Source organism: Sarcophilus harrisii, chromosome 4, assembly GCF_902635505.1.
Source record: "Sarcophilus harrisii chromosome 4, mSarHar1.11, whole genome shotgun sequence".
Classification (NCBI taxonomy): Eukaryota; Metazoa; Chordata; class Mammalia; order Dasyuromorphia; family Dasyuridae; genus Sarcophilus; species Sarcophilus harrisii.
Genome location: NC_045429.1, coordinates 255662031 through 255683653, shown reverse-complemented (window position 1 = coordinate 255683653; position 21623 = coordinate 255662031). Strand labels below are relative to the sequence as shown.

At 33.0% G+C, this 21623-nt stretch overlaps 1 protein-coding gene across 6 annotated transcripts in view; it reads left to right on the top strand.

Moving 5' to 3' along the window:
* Window positions 1-21623, top strand: part of MLIP (muscular LMNA interacting protein) — a 382597-nt gene that overhangs the window by 208639 nt on the left and 152335 nt on the right. For 5 of the 6 annotated variants that reach the window (XM_031964713.1, XM_031964714.1, XM_031964712.1 and 2 more), the window contains exons 6-9: window positions 7365-7430; window positions 7513-7596; window positions 7730-7789; window positions 10333-10377. In XM_031964713.1, coding sequence (XP_031820573.1) covers window positions 7365-7430; window positions 7513-7596; window positions 7730-7789; window positions 10333-10377 — 255 coding nt within the window. Of the gene's footprint in view, window positions 1-7364; window positions 7431-7512; window positions 7597-7729; window positions 7790-10332; window positions 10378-20220; window positions 20535-21623 lie in introns of those variants that run through there. The other variant, XM_031964716.1, reaches the window with a different exon arrangement.

Sequence of the window (21623 nt, the reverse complement as noted above, 5' to 3'; positions counted from 1 at the left end):
TCCCCCTAATTACATGTAAAAACTATTTTTAACATTTCTTTTTAAGATTTTGAATTCTAAACTTTCTCCCCCCCCCACATCTCCCTCAATGAGAAGGCAAGCAATTTTATATAGATTATACATGTGTGGACATGAAGAAATATATTTCATATTGGAATATTGTAAAAGAAAACAGACCAAAAAATTCCAGCCCCAAACCAAGAAAAATAAAATAAAAAAAGTATGTTTTGATTTGTTTTCAGACTGCATTAATTCTTTCTCTGGGGATGGATAGAATTATTCATCATAAATCCTTCAGAGAAGATTATGTATCACTTTATTGCTGAGAATAGCTAAGTCATTCACAGTTGATCATTTTACAATATTGCTGTTGCTATATCCTGGTTCTACTTATTGTATTTTGTGCCAGTTCATGCAAATCTTTCCAGGATTTTCTGAGAACATCTTGTTCAACATTTCTTATAACACTATAGTATTCCATCCCAATTGTATACCACAACTTGTTTAGCTATTCCCCAATTAATGGGTATCCCTTCTATTTCTGATTCTCTGCAACCTGAAAAGAGTTGACATACACACACACACACACACACACACACACATATATATATATATATATATATATATATCCTTTTCTTGAGTCAATACATAAATTGTTTTTCTTGGGACATTATTGCTCTCTATTATTCCCCTTCTGATACTGAAGTGAGAGTTCTTTTAGTCTCAGCTGCAGTTTTTTGTCTGCATGCACTCTAGGTTTTGCTGTTCCTTTGTTCCTCACTTATTAATCTGAGGGTGTTAGGAAGAGAATTTGTAACAGGTGTGTATGTGTGTGTGTGTGTGTGTGTGAAGTAAGAGAGGTGATGTCACCAAAGTATTATCATGTCTACTTCAGCCTTTTTAAATCTTTGGCTTAGTCCAGAATGTGCCCCACTCTTATGATAGCAAAGTGTAGAGGACAGAGAGCTTAGCTTGGAGTTAGGATAACCTGGGTGAAAGTGTTGCCTCTGACACATAGTGTCTATATGACCTTGGATGAATAACAATTCTCAGTGGCCTAGGAAAAATTCCATATAGGTTGGATACTGATCTGCATTGATAGAGAAAGGAATTACCTATAACAATGAAATAAAAAAGTTGAATGAAAAAATCAGTATTTTTTTAGGATCTATGTTGAGACTAGGCAGTATTATTGAAGAAAAAACCACAAAAGAACTTGTATGTGACTGTCAAATTGTTAATAAGTAATGAGAGCCTATAAAATGTATTAAAGAGGTACTAATTAGGTAAAGTTACAATCTCCCGGAAGTAATTACAAAGACAGACTGAGTGCCTTAGTACCAGGAGTTATAAAGATCCAGGAGAACTTTATTATAATTTGCAGTGAGGGTAAGATGTTTGTATATTTGTCAAGGCTAAGTGACTATGTACAGGAACTATCCAATAAAGGATCATTTTAAAAGAACCAGAGAAAGAAAAATGTTTTTGTCAATTGCTGAATCTCTGCTATGTTGACTTGACAGCAGCAACAGGAAGTCTGTACCCCTTCAAGGGCAAGGCTCCAAAGCATCTCTGAAGACTTTTCAAAAATGGATGGCTTCTGCCCATTTCTATTGTTTCATGTGGGCACAAATGATATTCCCAAAAGGATCCCAGAAAGTATAGTCAGGAGTATTATGAAGTCTTTGGCAAGGAACTGAAGACTATGGTAACACAGGAAATGTCTTCATCACAGTTGTCCAATGAAGGCAAGCGTTATAGAAGAGAAAACTGAATAGGTGTTTAATAAGATAATGTTTGGAAAAAGGAATTGAACTTCTGGATCATTTGGACCAATAGTAAAACTTAGGTGGTACAGTGGATAGAATAACAGCCCTGGAATCAGCAGGACTTGAGTTCAAATATGGCCTCAGATATTTATCAGCTGTGTGATCCTGGGTAAGTCACTTAACCCTGTTTGCCTCCATTTCCTCATCTGTAAAATGAGCTAAAGAAGGAATGGAAAATCACTCCAGTATCTTTGCAAAGTAAAGCCCAAATGGGGTCACAGAGTCAGACCTGACTAATTGATTAAATAGCAACAACAACCAATTGGCTAAAAATATAATCTCTGTTAAGGTGCCTCCTTTCTTAGCTCTCACTTACAGGTTTTGTCTCTCTAGTGGATAGGCATCCCAGGTTCAAGGACTTTTTGGGTTTGCACTCCTAAAACTATAGCTCTTGAGTCTTTGCTGATGTATTTCCTGGACAGTAATCAGCCTAAGGACACAATGAACTCAAATTAAGGGCTGTAAGAAAGATGACAACAAAACTTTTACATCATAAACCTGGGTTTTAGTTGCCTTGAAATACACTAAGCATCAGCAAGAAAAGTGAGCCCACATGGAAGTCATAAATACAATTGTTAGGGACTCTTCCAGGAAGAGATAATCATGTAAAGGAATATATATGGCCAAGCCATGTTAGGGGAGAAGTAGTTCTCACTTCTAGTACCATAGTGCTACAGGGTAACAGGGCTACTAATATTTTCATGTTGTTCTTGTTAATATTGAGCTATAATTTCTTCTAGAATCTGCTTTACAGGACTTTATCAGAAACTTCAATATTGAATTTGTTGTCTAATGGGCTCACTGGGCTCATTTATCTGGATGAATTCCTCTATCAGTTTATTGTAATTTCTCCCATCTTAAACTTTGGATTAAGCTGATGTTGTTGGTTTTGGAACAATAGATTATTCTTTCAGGCAGAAGCCGAACCCTTTGTCTAGTTCCTAGAAGAAATTCTTCCCCCATTCTGTTGCCTGGTAATCTTAGGTCTGAAGTCTATTCAAACAACAAAATCCCATCTCTAATACCTAAATTCTCTTTCTTGATATATACACAGAAGGATGAAACTCTGGAAACAATGTCCTTGAATTCCTCTATCAAGCTTTGTGCTAGTTTTCAATGGCCATGTGCTTCTGCTGCAAGAAACTGGTGATGAGGGAGATGAGATAATTTCCCATTTTACACTTTTCAAGAGGTACAAATTAATTGGGAAGAAGTTAGTATTTTCTCCAGATCTGAATCCACGAGCTGAGTCTTTAAATATTTGAATCAGAGTATGGACAGCTTTTTAAACTTAAAGTCTAAAGATACATGATTTATCTTTAGACAGACAATTGGTATAAATTCCCTGTGTCCCACCAAAGACCTTTATTTAATCAACTTTAAGTGTTATATTTTTACCTTCTAAATATACAAGGATATCACTCCCCTTCCCTGCCCTTAACAATTAGCTCTCTGTTTCTTTTGAATGAAGTATATACATTCAGAGACATATGCCAATTATAATTCTCATTCCACAAAGATGGCATAGAAGCAAAATCTTGTCATAATTTGGGATTAAAATTCTAGAAATTTGCTAGATTTGTCTTTTTCCAAAAGGGTTTCCAAAAGGGGTTTCCAAAGAAACCCCTGATGCTTTCTTTTTATATATTTTTATATATTCTGTTAAAATATTGCATGTAACATAAATGCAAACAACCCAATAGTTTTGTTTCCTCATTGCCTGTGTTTATTCCTTGAATTTCTTTTTCTTGTCTTTATTGTTTTTGCTAGCATTTCTAATACAATACTGAACAATAGTCATGATAATGAACATCCTTTCTGGGAAGAATTTAGGTTTAACCCTGATATAGATAATATTTTCTCATGTGTTTAGATAGACACCACTTATTATTTTTAGAAATGTTCCACTCAACAACAATACTATATGATGATCAATTCTGATGGGCACGGCCCTCTTCAGCTATGAGATGAACCAAATCAGTAATGAATTGAACCAGTTACACCCAGCGAAAGAACTCTGGAGATGGCTATGAACCACTACATAGAACTCCCAATCCCTCTATTTTTGTCTGCCTGAATTTTTGATTTCCTTCACAAGTCAATTGTACACTATTTCAAAGTCTGATTCTTTTTGTACAGCAAAATAACTGTATGGACATGTGTATACATATGTTGTTTTTAACTTACATTTTAACATGTTTAACATGTATTGGTCAACCTGCCATCTAGGTGGAGAGGAAGGAAAAAATCGGAACAAAGGGTTTTGCAATTGTCAATGACAAAAAATTACCCATGCATATATCTTGTAAATAAAAAACTGTAATAAAAAATATACAACCAGGTCCAGATTTAAAAAAATGTTCCATTGATTCTTATGATCTTTAGTATTTTTAATAAAAATGGCTATTGTATTTTGTCAAAGGTTTTATCTGCATATATTGGTATAATCATTGTTGTAATTGTTATTAATATAGTCAGTTATACTGACAGTTTTCCTAATATTGAATCAACTCTGCATATTTGATATAAATCACACATGATCATAGTATATATTCTTTGGGATATATTATTTTAATTTCCTTGCTAGTATTTAAAAATGTACATTGATATTCTTAAGCATAAAGATCTGTAGATTTCTTTCTCTGAAAACTGCATTTAGTATTTCTGTTTTTCTGCATTTCATTGTGAGCTTTTTGTTTTAATACATGGTAAGTTTTTTTGTGAACATATTGTGTACCATGAAGGTGCCATATGACACTCAGATGATAAAAAGTTTTTATTCCTTTCTATTCCCATTCAGTTTTCCCCAGAAGGCTATCATATCTAATTTTAAAAAGATTTTTATTAATTTACTCAACATCTATCTTATTTATTTTGTGGTTAGATTTATCTAGTTCTGAGAAGGGAAAGTTGTGGTCTCCTACTAGTATAGTTTTAATATTTTCTCTTGTAATTTATTTAACTTTTCATTTAAGATTTTTGGATACTATACCATTTGGTTTGTATATGTTGAACACTGATCTTGCTTCTATAGGCCTACAGTGCCTTTTAACAAGATATAGCTTCCCTACTTATCCCTTTCAGTTAAGTGTTGTTTTTGCTTTGTCTGAGATCATGATTGCCACCCTTACCTTTTTAAAATGTCAGTTGAAGCAAAATAGATTCCACTCTAGCACCTTAGTTTAATTCTTTATTTGTCTCTGTGTTTCAAGTGGGTTTCTTGTAAATAACATATTGAATTCCAGTTTCTAATACATTCTATCAGGGTCCTTGATGCTCAGTTGCCAAGAGTGATATTATTCTATAAATCTCCCATTTCCTCTTGACTGAAAATGCTCCTCTTCATTCTTGACCTAGAAGTCAGTATGATATATATAAAGATGGAGATATAAGGACCAAATGATAGTATAATTAGATGGATTTAGAACTGTTTGGATGTCCTTACCTAAAAAAGAGTTATAAATGGAATAATGATAAGATGGGAAAGATTTTCATTGGAATTCACCAGGCATCTGTTTTTGTCTCTATGCTATTTAATATTTTTATTAAAGATTTAGTTAAAATATAGTAGAGCCAGATGACTGAAATTCATCAAGAGCAGTTTAGTTCGCTCTTCCTATGTCCTTGCTTATCTTTAGTATCAATTGAAAAATGATCCTTTTTGTTCTCATTAAATATGAAGATGACACAAAGATAACTAAAATAGCTAACAGCCTTTATGGTAGAGTCATAATGGAAAAAAATTATTTTAACAGAATAGATCATTGGGCCAAATGCAACAACATGAAATTTAATAGGGATAAATATAAAGTCTTTTAGCTGAAGTAAAATAATTTACTTTTACAGGTATGCAACTGTAGAAACCAGGTATTACATAGAAGATTTTCTGGAAAAAGATTTAATGCAAACTCAATATGAGTTACAGTAATAGATGGCAGACAAAACAGGTGATTGGATCTTGGGTTATTTTCAGTTAAAATAAGGAAGTGAAAGAAGAACAATCTCTACCCTCCCTCTCTCTCTCTACCTCCAGATATTACTTTCTTGACTTTTGATTAGATATAATGCCAGATTTAACATCTATACATTGAAGGTTATTTAGCATGTTCAATAAGAGAAGAGAAGAGAAGACTGATATTAAATGCCATGGCTCTTAGAACAAGAAAATCAGAAGAAAAACAATACAAATTGTTTTTGTAGCAAATTGTCAATCTCTTTTTAGACTAGATTCAGCATGAGTATAAGAAAATAATGTCCTAGGAACAAAAGACAACTTTAAAAATACAAAAGCCCTTATAAATCTTTGTAATAATAGAAGGTATAAATGATGGTGAGATTCATCTCATTAGTGGACAGACTATGACTTATATACACAAGTTTTGTACCTATCAAATTAATTACCTTAGAAGACTACCAGTTCAACTTTTGTCTTTTCATCCTCAGTAAGTCACACAGTGTCTGGCATGTAGTAGATATTTAATAAAAGCTTGTTGATTAATTAATTTATACTTATTTCTGTGGTTATCTCATTATTAAAGGCTCCCTATCCCCTTCATTTCTCCTTGGTAGGTTCTTTCAGACTATAGTACTTTCTTTTGAATAATCTCCATCTGGCCAATATTCATGTTCTGAGGATGAATTTGATTTTTGTAAACAGCCAAAGATTATTCATTTTTTCATTCATTCATAGCTAGTCTGTTGAGTAAGATATCAAATTCAATTATATTATTTTGGGCTAAAAATAAGGGATAAATATAAAATTATGAACTTGATTTTCTATTGTTTTTTGAAAACTTGCCCTGAAAACTGTTCTAATTTTTTATAAAAAGAATTCAAATATATTTTGAATGAGCACTTCATCCCTGAAGCCAGTGGTCAATACGCAATTTGGATGAAGGTTCTTATACTAGTTTTTATATTACCTGTGATTTTATCCTTCAGGAAATTTTGAGTGCAGAGACACTTTCCTTTAATGCAAATTGCCAAATCAAACTTATTATATTTAGAGTCGATTAACTCTAGCAACTGATAGATTAAGAAGATTGTTGGTGGTCACATGGCATGTGCTTTGAATCTGGTTTTCTTAATTCTAAGGTCATCCCTGTGTCTACGATCACCATGCTTCTTTCCAAGAATATCTTGGAAATATTGAATTTCTATTCATTATATCTATTGAATATTTATTTAAGAACCACCATTAACCAATTTTTTTAACTTTAAAGTAAGATTTTATAATCCCACTGCAGAAATTCTGTGAGGTAGAACTACATCTAAGAAATTGCTTCCACATGAGAAGCTGACTTTAAGTCAGGGAATTGTTCAATGAATTAAAAAAAAAAAAAAAAAAAAAAAAAAAAAAACTTAAGGGAGAAAATAACCTGATATCTGAAGACTTTGATTGAGGTATAAAGCTTCTTTTGAATTTTTTCCCTTCTCACAGTTAGAGATTCCTTTGAAGTCCTAGAAAAAGAAACTTGGCAATGACATTCACTTCTGATAGAAATCTCATATCAAAAATATTTTGTTTATCATTAGGCACTAGATGAACCTGCCAAGTCCGAAAGGATCACCAAGGACAGCACATTAGACTCGCATCTGGAGGTAATGATAATAAATTTCTGGGCTTTTGGTCTGAAATCCCAAAGCATGGTGCTAACCCACTGAATGGTTTCAATTTTTCCAGTTGTGTTCCCCCGCACAGCTCAGGCAGCAAACTGAAGAGCTCTGTGCTGCCATTGATAAGGTCTTACAGGAATCCTTGTCCATGGTAATGCCTTAGACTAGAGTGTTTAATTCAAAGTATTTGTTTTTGTTTTTGTTTTTCTTCATTTCTTCTTTACTACAGTACCATTCATCATATCCTGTACCCTCTACCCCTATCCTCTCTTTTCCTCCCCCAGCATACTTCAGATTCTCCTTCAAGTTCCATGCAGACAACATTGGGTTCTGATGGAAACAAAGTACGTGAGTTTTCCACATAAATTAATCTAACTACTTCCATGTGCTATCCCTTCTGATTTACCAATCCATAAGAATTTATTTCACAGTTACTATCTGCCTGCCATTGAATAAAAAGTGTGTAAAACACATGCTTCATGCATATTTAAGACTTCTGTACAAACATATGGGTGCAACATATGTGCAACAGACTACTTTAGAAATATAGAAATTGGAAATTTATTTTTGTAGTGTCCATAAAACCATGTATTAATGTGGGAAATTAAAGCAAATCAAGTGATGTGTGTGTGTGTGTGTGTGTGTGTGTGTTGCCTTTTACATTGTTTACTTAGCCCAAAGGGAACTGATGGTTTAAAGTTCTTCACCAATCTTGAATTCTTCAGTTTGTAGAGAAAATTGAAATTTTTTCTTATTCTGACATCATTTAGTGAGGTTGTTTTTGAGATAAAAGTTTGTTTTCTGAAAGTTGTACACACATATACATATAAATTCAAATATACATATATTTATGCATATTCACATGTATGCGTATTATATATACATATATGTATACATAGGCATTTGTACTAATTTGTACTAATGTCTGCATTGTTCATTCTGATTGTTTTTTCAATATATTATTTTTTATTGTGAACCTATAATTGTCTTTTTTTTTGTTTTACTAATAATGTTTACTTAAGTATATAGATGGTGTGATAGGCTAGAGCTGCTATGAACTGGGACAAAAATTCCTATTTCTAGGAAATGTTGAAATGAGCTTATTAAAACAATTTTACTGTCTGTTAAAACTAATCCTAATAACAAAAAAATGCCATTTGCCAGTTGTAGATATTATAGGAGGTATAGGAAAGAACAGCTAGATGATATAATGATAAAATTCTGGGTCTTGAGTAAAGAAGACTCATCTTCCCAAGTTTAAATATGGCTTCCATCACTTAGGAGCTGTATGACCCCAAACAAATCACTTTATCTTGTTTGCTTCCATTTCCCATCAGTAAGTCAACTGGAGAAGAAAACGACATACCATTTTAGTACCTTTGCCAAGAAAACTCCAAAAGGAATCACAGAGTCACATAAGACTAGAAAATGAATAAACAACAAATATCATAGGAAGGATTTTCTAACTATCATAAACATGCTTTATCTAGTCATTTTATTCACACATATATTACATCTATTTAGGCACACGTGGGGGAAAGAAAGAGAGAAAAGATAGAGAGAGAAAGAGAGAGAGAGAGAGAGAGAGAGAGAGAGAGAGAGAGAGAGAGATTTTGCTCAAGTATGAAAGATTTTGGTTGGCATACCCCATTAAATCATCCAATGCAGTAGAATGCCTTCTTTTTGACTACAGAAATTTTTATCAATATTTAAATATTGTTATTATAAACAATAAAGGAAAAAATAAATAAAAAAGTAAAACAAGGGGCAGAATTTTATCCAAACCAATGAAGTTTTAATGAGGTGAAACCTAAAGAATTAATAAGCAAATAAGAAATTTTTGCCCTGTGTACACTTCTAGACTTGTCTGGAATTCTTTGTTTGGCCCTTCTTCTTTCCTCTTTTGCGCTCCCCTTTTTCTTTTTGTCTTCCCTTTTCCCCTTCCCTCACCTTGTTTTCTCTCCATTTTCCTTTCTATTACTCCTTTCTTTCTTTTCATTTCCCCATTCTCTTCCAGTCATTATTAATGTGTAAACCCATCTCATTCTGATGATTTCATTCTTCATTACCTCACATAGGTCTTTCCATATTTCCTTGTATGTTTCAGATTTATCCTTTTAGAAATATCATAATCACATTAATACACTATAAATGCATTCAGTCATTATCTAATTGTTAGACATATAGACTGCTTTTCATTTTCTTCTGTTACAAATAGAAAGCTATATAGATAGACAGATAGGACTCCCCTTTTCTTTTTGTAGTATGTTTGGTATGTTAGCAGCAGTATCAGTCAAGACAAAAAGCATGATATTTGTGGCTTTACGTTTTGCTATATTGTTCTTCAAAACATTTGAATCTGAGTGAGAATAAATTAATCATTTCTCTCAGAATAGTAATGATAATATCTTTTGCTGATCTCATTTAATGAGACAGAAAAATAAAGTCAATGGTAAATATAAACACTAGTTTTAAATCTGTAATCTTACATACTCAGAATAAGAGGCAGTACATCTTAAAAGTAGGGTATTGGACTTAGAGTAAAAAACAAACAAACCTGGGTTCAAATTCTGTCTCTGAGACTTATTAGAGATAATATCATGAACAAATCATATATCCTTTATCTCCTAATGAGTACCTTCTGACAGTTTCTTTTAACTTAATCTGCTAAATCACAGTGGGGTTTTGATCTATGTTGTTAGAGGAAATTTCATGTTCTTGAATTCACGAATCTTTTTTATATCTGTTTGTGGGAAAACTATGAGAAATATGTAAATATCTATCATATAGTGGAGCCATTATCTTTAAAGGATTGAAACAAAATAGACAATGCTACTGCTGATTCTTTGGTTGTTCCATCTGTGTGTTTATCTTTATTTGAATGCAGATGCCTGCAACTCTTCCAAGAGCAGCTGGTCGAGAAACAAAATATGTAAGTCCCTTTTGTAATTATGCTGGTCATTTTTGTTGGAAGAATGTAATTATTTTTTTCATTTACATTATTTGAAATCTGTTTTAACGTGTAGAATCAGGTTTGGTTGCTATACTTTGGTCATATGTGTGAAACTATATAAAGATACTCAAAATCAACCTGTTAATAAGTAAATCTTTTCCTCAATGATAACTACAGCAGAGAGACAGAGACAGAGAGAGAGAGAGAGACAGAGAGACAGAGACAAATCAAAAGAAACAGAGAGCAAGAGATAGGAATCTCTAAGCATATAAATATATGATACTCAAATTTTATGCTACCAAACTTTGGCAAATAACAGATAACAGTAATTTGATTATTTTAGTGGACCACTGCAGTATTGTAGTGCATAGAGCTTTGGCCTGGGAGTTAGAAAGTCTCACGTTCAAATGTGTTCTCAGGAAGTTACTAGTTTTTTGGGTGAAATCCACTTGATGTCTTTGTGCCTCAGTGGCTTTATATGTAAAATGGGAATGATAATAGCATCTAACTCTTACAGTTGTGATGAGAATCAAATGAGATAATATTTGTAAAGCATTTTGCAAACTTTAAACACTAAAAAATGCTGTGACTAAAACAACAAGAACAATAAGAACTCTTCTTCCTCCTCTTTCTCTGCCTCCTATTGCTACTACTGCCACTTTGGTAAGCTTCTAATGGCTCTAGTTCCTTTTTTATTTATCTTATTATTTGTCTTATTCCAAATGAGACTTTATTAACTTTATCTTATCAATAATTTAATGAATCCATATACCTTTACTTTTCTTTTTTCCTCTCCTAAGGAAATTAAGAACAATGCAAAACAAAACAAAAAACCATCAAACATCTAAATATATACATAAGCAAGCCTGAGAAAATAATAATCTATTTTCTCCAACAGCTTCTCAACATTTTGAAGATACATATTTTCAGACTGTTGCCCTGCTGAGTCTTTGTGTCATCAGTTGGGCAAAGATGCTTATATTAACATCATGCGCCTTACCATCTCTAGCTCCACAGAAAGGACACAACCTAAAGAAACTGATTTGAATTGTAGGATTAGAAAGTGCAGTTAGACTTAAGAAGATATCTTGACTAATTAACATTGACTACCAAGAGAGTTTGCAAAATTTTCTCCTTTAAAGTCCTAGAAGACTTTAAAACTTCAGCAGAAAATCTATTGATCTTGAATGGTTACAGCTTAATTATTTAATTTAGCATTTATAGAAAAACTGACTGAAAAAAGAATGATTTTTTTTCAAATTTTAAAAGTTATTTGAAAAGTTGCCTGTGGATAGGGTTGATAGTAGCAGTACACTTATGTGAATTCCCAATATTCTCAGGATCAGTATTTTAGTAGTTTCAGTAGTTTTTTTTTTTTTTTTTAAGTAGTGTGGTGATAGCCATTTGCAACCATAATTTTCTCTCTCTTTGGGGTCTTTTTGAGAACTAGTCTCTTTTTTATTAAAAGAAAACATTGATCATTGCATAGAAGTTATTATTTGATCATTCAGGTTGAGTGATGGTTCAAAAGAAAAGAGCTCTGAACTTGGAGTGAAGAGAGAGTTGCAAACTCTGCCTCAAAAACTTACTAGTTGTGTGACACTGGCAAAACATGATTTTTGAGCTTCAGGTAAATGAAGACGATAATAATGACACCTATTTCACTGAATTGTGAAGATCAAACAAGATAATTCATATGAAATGCTTTGGGCACTTTAAAGGGCTCTCACGATGTCCTTTTTGACTAGATATTTACATTATATCTCATTTATTTACATGATGAGTCAGATTCAGAGGTAATCTGGTAATGTTAACTTGCTCTTTAAAAACATGAGCAAGAAAGACAAATTTTTAAGTTTAATTTCTGTTATTAAGTTTCTCCATCATCTTAATCTTAATAATCAACAAAACAATAACTCAAGCTCCTATTTGTAACATCTGATTTCAAAGATGTAAGTGTTCATACTAAAAATTTAACAGTTGATGTTGAAGTTCAAAGTGGCTCAAGCACATCTCTTACTAATTTTGGAGTAAAAGTTCTATTTCTATTTACTGCTACTGCTACTGATAACACCATCACACCTACAATTACCATTACCACAAATATTTATATAAGATTTGATGAACTATAAGAGAGGTAGAGTGGTTCTGTGAATAGAGAATTGGACTGGCAGCTAAGACTTTAGTTCTAGTCTTTCCTTTGAAGAATAGTAATTGTGTGATTTTAGACAAGTCACTTAGCATCTCTTTGCCCTAAGGAAGTTGCTAAGCATAAAGTTATTGGACTGAATCACTGGAGAAAATTTCTATACTGAGAATTCCCCACACAGATGAAATCTTAGGTCTTGCAAGGGGGAGAGAGAGAGAGAGAGAGAGAGAGAGAGAGAGAGAGAGAACAAGAAGAAGAGAGACAGAGATAAAGAAGAAGGAGAAGGAGAAGGAGAAGGAGAAGGAAAAGAATGAGAAGGAGGAGATGAAGCAAGAGGAGTAAGAAAAGGAGGAGGAGGAGAAAAGAAAGGAAGGAACAAAGGAGGAAAAATAAAGTTGGGAAGGAAAGAAGGAAGGGAAAGAGAAAGAAGGAAGGGAAGAAGAAAGGAAGGAATGAAAACAGGTCAAAACAATTTAGATACACTATTTCATTTAGTCTTTACTTGTGAAGTAAGATGTAGACTAAGTAGAAAACAAATAATCTTTGACTTAGTAAAATGTCTCAATTCTAAATAGTTTTAAAGGAATAGCAAACTTGTTTTGAATATAGGACAGCTGAAACTAAATGAACAAAATGGCGCTTTGACAGAAATCTACAGAGAGCTTACTTGACAGGATAAGAAAAATTTGTAATCATTCTAGCACTTGTTTCTATGCAAGAGGATCTTAACTAAGTACTTGAAGGGATTTGAAAGTTGTTCATTCTGGTAAAATGATTGAAATTTTCTTTCTTATTTTATTTACATAATCCAGCATAATCTGCTTAATAACCTTTTTGTAAAGTATAGTGTGATAGAATACTGTAATCCAGCTTCAGTCTTTATAATCACAAATTCTGAATAAATGAAGTCAAATTTGTATGCCATTATTTTACAGCAAGTTTGCTTCTTTGGAGGCACAACTCTTTTTATTCTTTTCTTTTAAAAAAACATTAATTAATTTATTTAATATTTTTCCTTCAGCTACATTAAAACAATTTTTTACATTCGTTTTTAAGATTTTTGATTCCAGATTCTCTTCCTTATCCCAATAAAAAAAATTAAGAAACCAAATGTGAAGTTATGTAAAACATTTTCATAAAAGTCAAGTTATGAAAGAAAACTTCTATTTCTCACTCTAATAAAAATAAGAACCCTCAAAAAAAATTAAAAAGAAAGAGAGAAATAGAGAGATGAAGAATGCTTCAATCTGTATTCAGGCATAATCAGTTCCTTCTTTGGGTATGAATAGGATTTTTCATCATTAGTCCTTTAGAGTAGATGTGGATGATTGTACTACTGTGAATTACAAAGTCATTTCTAATTGGTCATCCCAGAACATTGCTGTTACTTTGTATACAGTATATTTCATTTTTTAAATGAAGAACTTCCCAGTGCTGAGAGCATCCTGCTCATAATTTCCCAAAGAACAAACACATTCCATCACAAATACTTAACACAGCTTATTGAGCCATTCCCCATTAATGAGCATTCCCTCAATTTCTAATTTGTTTTTTGTCCTGAGAAGAAACTGCTTTGTATATTTTTTGTACCTATAGGTTATTTTCCTTTTCTATTTCATTTTTTTTTTCTGAAACTCTTTTCAGATTCATGCCTAGTAGTGGTGTTGTTGGATCAAAAGATATTCATGAATTTGTATCCTTTTGGGCATAGATCATATCTTTCGATCATTTACCAATTGATATATGGTTCTTATTTTTTATAAATTTGACTCAATTCCCTCTGAGAAATAAGGCCTTATCAGAGAAATTTACTTTCAAAATGTTTTTTTTTAACAATTAGTATTGCTAATTGTTTTTCCCCCATTTATTCTCTCTTCTTTCACTCTGTCCCTCCTCAAATGTATTTTGATACTGAGCATTCCCTCCCCTAATATGCCTTCTCTTTTATCACTTTCCCCCCCTTCCCATATTTCATTACCTTCCTATTTTCCTGCAGAGTAAGACAGATGTCTATACCCCTATTGAGTATGTATTTTATTTCCTATTTGAGCCAATTATGATAAGAGTAAGGTTCACTCACTCACTCACTCACTCTTCCTTTTCTCTCTCTCCTCCCATCCACTGTAAAAGTTTTTTCTTATCTCCTTTTTATGGCAAATAATTTACACCATTCTGCTTTTTCCTTTCCCTTTCTCCCAGTACATTCCTCTCTCACCCCTTAATTTCATCACTAAAAAAAACAAAGATAGTATCCCTTATATTCAACTCATACCTGTGCCCTCTGTCTATATTTTCTCCTTCTAACTGCCATAATAATGAGAATATTCTAATGAATTACAAGTATCATCCTCCCATGTAGGAATGTAAAAAGAATGTATCCCTTATGATATCACTTTCCTGATTACTTCATAATGTTTCTCCAGAGTCCTGTATTTGAAAATCAAAATTTCCATTCAGCTCTAATCCTTTTCATCACAAATGCTTGAAAATCTTCTGTTTCATTGAAACCTTTTCCTCTGAAGGATTATATTCAGTTTTGCTGGGTAGGTGATTCTTGATTGCAATCCTAGCTCCATTGCTTTCTGGGATATCATATTCCAAGCCCTCCAGTCCTTTAATGTATAACCTGCTAAATCTTTTGTTATCCTGACTGTGGCACCATTATACTTGAATTGTTTCTTTTTGCATGCTTGCAATATTTTCTTTCTCCTTGACCTTGGAGTTATAGAATTTGACTATAATATTCCTGGGAGCTTTCATTTTGGGATCTCTTTCAGGAGGTGATTGGTGGATTCTTTCAATTTCTACTTTATCCTCTGGTTCTAGAATATTAGGATAGTTTTTCTTGATAATTTCTTGAGAGATGATGTCCAAGCTCTTTTTTTTATCATAACTTTCAGGTAGACAGATAATAATAATCATCCTCATCTCCTGGATCTATTTTCTAGATTAGTTGTTTTTTTCATTGAAATATTTCACATTTTTTTTTCTATTTTTTCATTATTTTGGTTTAGCTTTGATGAAGTTCAGGGTTTCTGGAGGTCAAGGGGCCAAATGAAGAGGTTAATGACAGGTTCAATTCAGGGAACCAAATGAAGAGGTTTGGGGTTATGCCCCCCCTAGGATTTGGCAGAGTTCAGGGAGTTGTAGGAAACCTTTTGGTTGGTGCAGAGATCCTTTATAAAGGAATTTACAAACCCAGAAAGCTAGACTGGCAAAAAGAATTTATTATTGGCTTTGGGAATCCAGTCTTTGCTATGCATGAATAGAAAGACTGAATTCTCCTGACAGAGAAGTAAAGTTTCTAGCAGAGAAATCCCAACAGAGAGGTATGAAGTCTTGTTAGGGAAATAGGTGAGAAAGAGATAAAGAGGGAGTAATACTGAAAGAGAATATCATTTCAGTAGGCAGAGGGTTGCTGCTATGTCAAGGAGAGAGAGTCCTTTGCAAGGAGCAAGTCCCAAGTTGGGTCTTTTTATAATTGATGCCTAGGCTAGAAGCTGGAGACAGTTCTTGATGGGGGCTGGGTGCAGTTTGAGCTAGAATCAGAATAGACAATCTTAGAATTGAATGAGTGTCTCTGGGCTAATATTCAATTCAATGGGGTTGGAATATCCAGCTCAGGTTAAGAGTGGCACTCAACAGATCCCACCTACATAACAGAATGAAACCACTTTATCTTGATTCCCTGGGGCAGGTCTTTCCCAGAGGCAGGGTTCAAGGAGAATCTCTCCTTCAAGGAGCTTCACAAGTAGTTTCAGGGCTCCCTTTATCAGCTTTATTGTATCTTGAATTATCATAAAGTCATTAACTTCCATTTGCTCAATTCTATTTTTTAACAAATTATTTTTCTCAGTGAGCTTTTGTACCTCCTTTCCAAATTGATCAATTTTGCTTTATAAAGCATTTTTCTCCTCATTAGCTCTTTGTATTTATTTTTGCACTTCTTTCCCCATAAGTTTTCCTCTATCACTCTTGATTTTCAAAGTCCCTTTCATGGTCTTTCATGGTCTAACCCCAATTCTTATTTTTCTTGGAGGCTTTCTGATGTAGGAGTTTTGACTTTGATATCATCTTCTGAGCATGTGCTTTGATTTTCCTTGAAATCATAACTTTTTTTTTGTTTTCTGTTCATTTTCCTAAGCTTGTTACTCTGCTTTTTAATTCTGTTAAAATAGGGCTCAGTTTCCAGGGTGGAGGGTGCATTTTCCAAAGCTTCAGGAGTTTTGTGCAGCTGTTTTCCAAAATCCTAGGAATCTGATGACAAGCACTCTTTTCTATCCCGGAGCTTTTAGGTGTGTCCCCACCCTAGATCTAGTTTGCTAGCTAGGGCTGGGGTTCTACTGACCTGGGCTGTGCTGGGACTGCACAACAGACTCCTACTCTATTGCCACTGACCCTCTCTGCTGACTTTCCAAGTTCTCCCTGGTGTCCCCAGGCTGAGAGTCTAGAAGCCTCCAGTACTGCTGCTGATTTAGTAGTCCTGCTTTCTTGCCACTGGTATCTGGGCCAGACAAGAGGGCATGATGGAAAAATCACTGACCAGCATGTAATTTTGTTATAAACATTTCAAATTGTATATTCACAATAGTTTTAAAAATAGTTTTATTTATATATACAAAGGATAAATTCTTAGTTAAATAGATCAAGTATTAATTTGCTAAATGCATTTAAACTCTTTCAATATCATCTTCATATGTCCTCCTGCTACTTTACTAAAAGTTACTTCAATTCCTCATGCTGTCACTTACTAGCTATGTGTGGCCTTAGGCAATCACTTACCTTTCTTAAATCTCAGTTTTCTCAATTGTAAAATGAAAGAGGGGGCATTTAGTCAAGATGATCTTAAAGTTCCATTCCAGTTTTAATTTATAAATTTATGACTGAAGGTTTTGTCCTCTTTACTCAGATGTACTCAGATTTCAAGGAAAAAAAAGGGATTTGGAAACAATGTTCACAAAACCAGAACATATGTAAATGTATGTGGAAGGGTTAGAAGATGACATTCAATAAATTTAGAAACACAAGAATAGAAAACAAACCAAAAATTAAGGAAAAAATTTTCCCATCTAAGTTAATGGACCTCTTTAAATCTCTCTAGAGTGTCCATTGATTCTAGTGCAAGAATTCATGATACAGACAGGACATAATGAGTTCCCTCCATTGTTAAGTTTGAGATGTCTGTGGAATATGTAGTTGGAGATGTCTGGGATGGCAATTGTTGATAGAGTTTAGGAGAGAAATGGAACTCATTTTAGAGATTTTGGAGCTATCTTCTTAGATATGATAATTGAACTCATAGGGACTGGTGAGATCACTGAGAAAAAAATATATACCATGATAAAAGAAGAGGACAAAGGGAAGTGAGTTGGGTGATGTCCTGTATTAAGGAGTAGAATATCCCTGATAAGACTTAATATCTCAAATATTCCTAGTACCTATATGAATGTATGCATATGTGTATGTTTGAATGAGTAAAGCAAGTATATATGTGTATTTTGGAAAGTATGGGAGCTAAGTTCTGGAAAAGTGTTACTTTTTCCCTAAAAAGGTTAATTAACAATTGACATTACTTCTGTTATTTATTAGATTGATTCTACTCCTGAGTTTCTTTCTCCTCAGCAAATATAAAGTTGCTATATTTTTAAGCAAATCTTGTGCCACTTGTGTACTACTTGATTTGCTTTTTGATCACTTCCACATCAATATAAAAAAAATTCATTGATCATCTCTTATTTTCCCTTTTTTTGTCCTATTACTATATAATGATTTTAAATTTTGAAAAGGAGCTACAATTTTGAAATATTCCCAATTCACTGAAAATGTCTTGTTCCTTTGGTATATATTATTGCTAGTAAATACTGGTGCTAAATTTTTGTGGCCTATAATGAAATTTGAACATTTTCTACTGTTTCCATGTATAAGCTGCATTGACTGTTAAGTGCAGGCTTTTGAGGGCATTGTGCCATTTTTGGTTGCAATAACCTGGCCTTCAAATATTTATATTTATAAACTTTTTTTTTTTTTTTTTTTACAAATATTTACATTTATATAAACAAATCTCCTTAACTCAAACAATAATTAAACATTTCTTTATAGATATGTCATGGCATAGGTTCATATAGTTTTTGCTAAAGAGGATCTTATGATTCCTCTTTTGTATTTTTTCTGTTTCATAGGCTCCAATAGACTTTCAGATATCTTTGATAAACTCAGTGGTGCTCACCTATTATTATCCTTTTTAATTGCTCAATGAATGATGGCTATTATTATTCATTATAATTTTATCACTTCTATAGTACTATCCTTCTGCCTATAATTACATAATCACACTATCATTTATTGATTTATTATTTTTCTCTAAGAAAAGAGAAAATGAGAAAAAAGTTTACATGGAATGGGAAGAAGAATGGATAAAGAATATTATCCTTTTTCATAGGTTTGCTAGTGTGGAGAGGGATGAAGGGAAAGATGTCCAAAGAAAGGGGTGGGACAAGGATACACAGTTAATTTTTACAAAAGCTCCATATGCTTATATGTACGTGTATGTTTGTATGTATGTGTATGTCAGATACAGTAGTTCCCTTAAATAGAAGATAGTTGTTATTACGTGGCTCTAGTGAGATATAAAATCCTTTAGTACAATTGTTTGAGATGAGTAAAATTTACATCTTCTGGGAGTGAGAGGAAATAGTGTTCTGGATGGTAACTGAGAAGGCCAATGCATTTGGGTACATATGCCATCCCAGTATCTAATGATTTGAATGGAATAAACTTGTTTCTCAAAAACTGAGTTGGCCAGAGTGGATGTTTCTCAGTATATTCACAATGCACAGTGGGGTTCAAATTCTCATTTTTTTCTTCACTCTTTAAACCTCTTACCTAGTGTATAACAGAAGCCTTCATTATAAATGTATACCATTTACAAGAAAAAAAGATTTTTGACTTTTTCATACTGTTCTTTGTGTATGTTTTTAATCTTTTATGATGAGATTCAGTTCAATGCTTTCTTTCTTCCCTCTCCTCCCATTTTTCCTTTTTTATTTATATTTTTTTCCTGGTGGTATCAAGTACTGTAAAGAATTGTTAAAGGATTCAGTTTCATAGAAAAGATACTCAAATTTTCTCAAAAGCTTTAAAAATAAGAGTTGCTGTCTTCCTGGGTTTCTTTCGATAGAAATTCATAACAAGAATTTTAAGATTGATCAACTTTGATTCTAAAGTTATTTTTTAGTGAGTTCTAAGATACATTCGTAGTATCATCACATAATCAAGAATTTAGAGTCAAAAGAGATCTTTGAGATCTCTCTAATAAATATTGCCATAGGATTACCTACATTACTACCCAATGAAAATATAGTTTTGGAAATTGACTTTTAGGTGAAAAAAGTGAAAAATCTTTAAATTTTCCACCAGTTCATATGCAACCTATAGTCAAATGTCTTCCTGGTTTTTGTCCATTTTTGCTTCAACTTGTATAATATATTGAATCTCATTTGTATTGTTCATTTTACCTATTTTAAAATAGGATTGATCTGTCATTTAAATAAATCAAATGAGAACATTGTTATTGAATTATAATTGTAGAATGTAAATCTCTTGAGTTTAGAGTTTGCTTTGTTTCCATCCTTATCTCTTCAAAGACTAGCAAAGTCATTGTTTTTGTTTTTTAGGAGGTAATTTCTTTAACCTATGATACCCTTGGAGATTTTTGAAGATTTGAAAAAAGAACTTAATAAAGGAAAACTATTGCTTTGGGGAAAATGAATGCTTCCCAAAAATTTGGGGAAAAAATTACTGCTATTCCATTTTAAAGTGGGAAGTCAAAAACAAATTAAACAGAAGAAACAAAAGGAATAGTTGGCAGGATCTGCAGAGAGGAAGATTTGAGATCAGTATAAAGAAGAATTTCCTGATCATGAAGCTGTTCAGAACTGGATTGAGTTAAAAAAAAAAAGATTAAAAAAAAAGTGGAATGGGCTGCCATTATGAGTTCCTGTTACTCAAGGGCTTCAAATACAAACTGATGAGCATATATTGGGGATGTTGAAGAAGGATTGTTTATTCAAGTACAAGTTGCATGAAGGTGACTAAAAAACAAAGAAAACTTTTTAACAATTAAGTTTGTCCAAAAGTGAAATGATCTGTCTCAAAAGTTTGTGAGTTCTAAGTTACTCAGGGTCTTCAGAGGAAGACTGGATGACTACCTGTTGGTTTTGTAACAGCAATACAAACTAATGAAATGACTTACAAAGCAGATTTAGTGGAAGGAAATCCTAATACATGAATCAATAAGCATTTATTAAGCACATACTATGTGCCACACATTATGCTAAGCTCTGGGATTACTACAAAAGGAAAAAGACAATTCCCAAGGAGCTTATAATTTAATGGGGTCAGGAGGAGAAAACAAGAAAATAACCATGTATAAATAAGATATATATAAAAATATACATACACATATATGTATATATAGGAAATAAGTAAAAGAGGGAGATCATTAAAATAAAGAGAGATTAAGAATGGCTTTCTTGTAGAATATGGAGTTTTAGTTGAGATTTGAAGGATAGCAGGGAAAGAAATAAACATGGATGAGAAAGGAGAACATTCAAGTCTTGTTCAGCAGCCAGAGAAAATGTCCCCAAATGAGAGAGTGTGTCTAGTTCATGGAACAGAAAGGAAGCAAGTTTCATTGGATCAGAAAGTACATGGCAGGAAGTGGAGTATAAGAAAACTGGAGAGATGAGGAAGAAAAGGAGGAATACATTATGATGGAATTTGAAATGCCAAATAAAAAATTTGTATTTGATCTTAGAGGCAATTTGTAGCCACTGGAGTTTATTAAATGGTGCAGTGTTATGGTCTGACCTATGCTTCAGGAAAATTACTTTGGAGGTTAAATAGAAGATGGATTGGAATGGAGAGAGAGTTGGAATAGTCAGATCTCTGGAAAACTATAGTCTAAGTGTGAGGTGATGAGGGTTTATTCCAGGTGGTAGCAGTTTTAGAAGAGAGAAGGGGGCATATTTGAAAGCTCTCTTAAAGTAAAATTATAGGCCTTGGTAACAGATTGGAT